This window comes from Montipora foliosa, chromosome 10, assembly GCF_036669935.1.
Source record: "Montipora foliosa isolate CH-2021 chromosome 10, ASM3666993v2, whole genome shotgun sequence".
Classification (NCBI taxonomy): Eukaryota; Metazoa; Cnidaria; class Anthozoa; order Scleractinia; family Acroporidae; genus Montipora; species Montipora foliosa.
In genome coordinates this window covers 15,467,687-15,472,686 of record NC_090878.1, presented here as the reverse complement: position 1 = coordinate 15,472,686, position 5,000 = coordinate 15,467,687, and the positions used below count along the sequence as shown (strand labels likewise).

The window sequence follows — 5,000 nt, the reverse complement described above, 5'->3', positions numbered from 1 at the left end:
ATTGTATCATGATATCCTATCGTACTGTGTTGTATTTAAGAATTTTGAAGCAAGCAACCGTGGACAATTTTCCTGTCGGTGTACGTTGGATCAGTGGCTTGATCTGATCGGCGTTATTTCAAGTTGAGAAACTAAATGTTTTAAGCAAGAGCCGATACAACGTAGATTTGATTTGATTTTAGTGGTGTACTATATTTCGGCTGGCCAAACCAGCCTTCTTCAGGTACAATGAGAGTTTACATTGAATTGCTTCTATGTACATATATATATAGTAAATGGATGTTGACGTAATACTGGAAAAATGTGATAAAACATGGCAGTTACAGAGATTTTGAATTCAAATACTGAGAGTCACGGAAAAATAACGGAAATCACTCAAAATAATTCACTCAATTATTCACCGAAGTGGAGCTGAATAATGGTGGATATTTACCGAGCAGCGAAGTGGCAAATGCGTCACTTTCACCGACATCTTTTAGATTGATTTTCCCGCGAAACCAGACCCTTCCAGCAAATCGCAACACTTTTGCATGAAAATTTATTTCACTCGTGTGGTATCGAGCTAATTGACAATTCCATGAGGGCGCGCTGGATATGAGATGGTAAATAGCCAACGAGGCGCATAGCGCCCAGTTGGCTATAACCAGTCTCATATCCAACAAGCGCTAATGGAATAATTGTTTTATTAAATTTTCGTTAAATTCTGGACACATGACATGTAAGGGTTTCATTAAGGTTTGAAGCAGGGGAGGGGGGGGGGGAACATTAGTTTAACACCCGGGCAATGTATTGGGAAGGCCCACAGGGCTTTCTCTCGTAGGGAGCTCTCGGGGCAGGCTCCCCCAAGAAAATTTTGAAAATCTTAAGTTGCAGAGATGTGTTTTCCTGCATTCTGAAGCCAAGAACAATGTTCGTCAACCACAGAAAAATCACACCTTTCTTAGACAAGTTAATGATTTGATACCAATATCCACTTGATGAACATCAATTCATTAACGTGATAAAAAAGTGCTCTCACATTCTGACCTTTTCTGATCTGGAGACAATTCGGCTCGCTAAGAAACATAATCGGCGATCGACAGCGATCTTTTCTGGGCCGCCAAAGCGAAACACGCAACATCGGGGCGTTTCAGGTGGTCTTTTATGGATGTAGCAATTCTTTTCGCAATGCGTCATGGGGTAATTCGTCCTGAATTGAACTTGGCTTTTGAAATTGGACGCAGCGTATGAAATTGTGACATTTGGACAACAGAAGACATCGTTGAGATGGTGAAAGCAGACGGGCAAAGTCATGTCCATAGCCGGTCAGTTTGCCCGGTGCCCGGCCCTTAATGAAACCCTTGCATGCACCCTTAAAAATTAAAGCCAAATTTTATTGCATTATTTCTATTTTGATTTTACAACCGACCGGCCAAAATCGGTTTCCATACAAGGTCATTACGGTGTATGAGCTGATAACCGAGTGAGTGAACCAATCACAAAGCTAGAAACGCAATATCCGATGTCGAAAATTTAATAACGCACAATATCTTGTCGTGTTCCAAAGAGGTAAACTTGGCATTCCCAAGACACGTCATGGTGGTTGTGACAATCTTCCTTAATCAAATGAGTGATAAGCGTATAGAAATGGGCCTGGACATATCGGACGGAGACAATCTTTCTTTTGAATGTACAGTTAAACTTGAGAAAAAGTCGTTTTGCAATAACCGACTCTGAATTGTTGGATTGTATTTCAAGAGTGCTTACTTGTTGAAAAGTGCGATGTCCGGAACCCAAATTTCATTGGGTGAGAAATGTACGCGGTCAACATTCTTATAATCGCTTATATTCCACTGAAGGAATTCGTTTTTCCATTTCTGCAAAACAAGAAAACAAACCACTCACTTATTTTAGTACTGATATACGTCAATCATGAACAAAAGATCTTGGGATAGAAGTAATAATGTATCCTATAAAATCCTATTTTGTACGCATTATTTAGGGATCGAAGCCGTTTTATCAGTTTTGTATCATCCCTCTTTCCCTCTATGTCCTGTTTTACCCACCCCTCCCTGCCTCTTTCTTCCTCTCCCTATTCCCCTATTCCGCTCTCCTCCCCCTCTCATGATAACTGATAGTTAACTAGAACTCCGTCGAATCATAGTTAATAGAGGGGTCTGGTTTTGAAACTCGGCAAACATCAAATGAGCAAACAAAGAAGCCAAGATTTAGGTTGGAAAGTCCGCGACTGTGCACAATCTTTTGTTTTCCACTCATACATTATGCATGAATTACGTAAACAACACGTTTCTATTGGTTAGTGCCTCGGTACGGAGTAAACAACTATTGTGTTTTGTGAACGGTCAAGGCCAAAAAAGAGAACAAAAATCTACAACAAAGAAATTTCCCGGGTTTCATAACCATTTCCCTGTATCAACTATGGTCGAATTAGTTGACTTACTTGTATAATCCATGTGTCCAATACCACCAACTGTTCTTGGGTGTCCTGTTTTAAATAAATACGAAGAGACCGGCTGATCAGTAAGACATCTTTTGATAGATCAGCAAGTAATCGTATCCGATCTCTGTGAGTGAAATATAAAATATTCTAGTATAGCCAAAGGATATGGAATTGATGCGGATATTTAACAATTAGTGTGGCCAGTGGTTAGGACGCTTGCCTTGAGATCCGGAGATCCCGGGTTCATGAACCAGACTAAGTGCTTTACCGGTATGCTACGAATTCGTAAGGAGAGGAGGGAGTTAAATAATGACTTGCGTCTGAGGCGTTTTAACACTTGAGGCGAAATGAGCTTACAACTGAGAAATAAATCACACGTACCACTCGTACAAGTCTGCTAATTCTCATCGCAAACTCCACATTGACATGTTTTCTTCCACTGATCACAGGGCGAACTTTCTTGTCATAGTTCAATAAAAGGTCTGCTCGTATCTGATGTTCAGGCGAAGACAGTGTTGAGCAAAAAGACCCTTACAACAAACAAATATGATTTATTGTGGCATATGTTGGTTTTCACGGTAACTAACCCTAGAGGAGAGGGAGCTACGGTCTCCGCAGGCAACGCTCGAGGGAATAAAGACGCAAGCGAAGTGCATTCGAAGTCTTGCAAGCGATTTAATATTCTTTTAAGAAGTATAAAAGCAGGAGCCGTCACAAAAAAGAGTAATTTCGAATTACATTGAACTGTGTCTTGGTTGACTAATTCAACTTTCTTTTAGTACACCGAGAATTTGCATTAGCGATTAGGGCGCTATGCCGGAAATGCGTCACTTAATGTAACACCCTCTCAAAATCGCATAATTATGAAAGAAATTTGCCCAGTTGCGATTGCTAAACAGACAAGGTAAGACATTTGGTTCTACAGTAGAATCCCGATTTCTTGAACTTCCAAGGGAAACGAGAATTGGTTCGAGAAATCGGGAGTTCGAGAAATCGAAGGTGGCATCAAATTACGCTAAAATGCTGAGGCATTGTTTATGCGCATTTTCATAGAAACACGTCCCTTTTGTTCTATATAGATGTCTTTATTTACAAACAAAACGTATTGTAGTTGAAAAAGTGACACAAAATGGCACTAGCGCTGTAGTTTTGCACCCACGCTTTACAGCGCTTCGATTAATTTACACCGTACGGAAAACTTTTCTTCACAAAAATAGCGTGTGATAACTTGTTGCCGTTTTGCACCGAGAAACTTTCTCTCTAACTTTTGAATTGTTTTGGGTGACTCGGCGAAGACTATCGATGAAGGCCTCATCTACGAAAAAGTTGTTTATTTTCTTAAAAGCGCAGAATGTAACTGAAATCGTCACTTGGTGGCTTGTAAATTTTCAGAGTTTTGAGTATCAAGGGTTGAATTTTTCCACGGGAGCCGAGAATTACTTTGAGTTTGCGAGAGTTTCGAGTTATCGAGGGTTCGAGAAATAGGGGGTAAAATTAGAGTGTTGGAGTGAAGCAAATCCAAGGGAAACTACAACTGGTTCGAGTTATCGGCAGGTTCGAGAAACCGAGGGTTCGAGAAATCGAGATTCTACTGTATATCTGGCCGATACAAGCCAATTTCTCGGGGTCTGGGACTTTGATTTGTAAGAATTTGACTATAATTCACATACAATGTTAAATTAGATTAAATTTTCAAAACAATGCCCGTTGATTTTCGCTTACAATTTTACCATTTGTGCTGTCATGCAATTACACAAGACACATGATCTCGGTAACATGCTGTCTTGAACGCAAATTTAAGTAAAGTAACGTTTCATTTCAACGTCAGGATGTCCCCCTGCCATCCTCAATGTATGCAATCCCTCCCCGGCTCTGTCGTTCGCTCTTTCTATGACCATTTTGAAGAAACGATGAAATGATATATGAAATGAATCAAATATTGAACCGCGGCATGAAATCAAGTAAAGGTACGGAGAGGATCATAGCTTCACTTCATTAGAAGCAAATACGAAACGGATCACAGCAAGGTCATAACAACGTTGAAATTATCGAAGATGGAGACCCCTAGCTCTTAATTCGAGCTTACTTGATGTAAAGAGAAAATGTTCACGTTGCGGTACAGTTTTATGTAAATCTAAGCTGACTCACCTTCAAAGAAAGAGGGAACGCCGAGGCATATCAGCAAGATTTCGATTTTCTTCATCAGTATGTAGTTTTCTTAAAACTCCTTGTTAAGTGGCTCTAAGAAAATAAATCTTCCTTCATTATTCGGCGTGAACTTGATCATGTTTGATCAGTAAAGACGAGACGACTGCAATATGCTCTCTTTTCTTGAAAACCATAAGAGCTCGCTTACGTCAAATACGGCGTCACGCTAATGACGAACAACAAGGATGATATCTGGGATCGATATGATTTCCTCTCCCTTAAAAGGATACTCCTAAGGGATTTTAAAACATCCAATTTCAACGAATTTTAGAAACTTTAACATTATTTACATAGCAGTGATAAAATAATTGTTAGTCTTTTTAGTCCATTCAAGTCGCTTCGCACACCTAAA

General features: G+C 39.9%; 1 protein-coding gene and 1 long non-coding RNA gene across 2 annotated transcripts in view; one reads left to right on the top strand and one right to left on the bottom strand.

Moving 5' to 3' along the window:
• Positions 1-4,779, bottom strand: part of LOC137973191 (neuronal acetylcholine receptor subunit alpha-5-like) — a 7,745-nt gene extending 2,966 nt beyond the window's left edge. The window contains exons 1-4 of the mRNA XM_068819961.1: positions 4,589-4,779; positions 2,822-2,970; positions 2,441-2,485; positions 1,747-1,856 (exon numbers count right to left, since the gene is read on the bottom strand). Of these exons, the coding sequence (XP_068676062.1) occupies positions 1,747-1,856; positions 2,441-2,485; positions 2,822-2,970; positions 4,589-4,643 (359 nt within the window). The 5' untranslated portion in view covers positions 4,644-4,779. The remainder of the gene's footprint in view (positions 1-1,746; positions 1,857-2,440; positions 2,486-2,821; positions 2,971-4,588) is intronic.
• The window catches only part of LOC137973192 (uncharacterized), a 6,757-nt gene continuing 5,045 nt past the window's right edge, over positions 3,289-5,000 (top strand). The window contains exon 1 of the long non-coding RNA XR_011117178.1: positions 3,289-3,344. This is a non-coding gene — a long non-coding RNA (uncharacterized lncRNA). The remainder of the gene's footprint in view (positions 3,345-5,000) is intronic.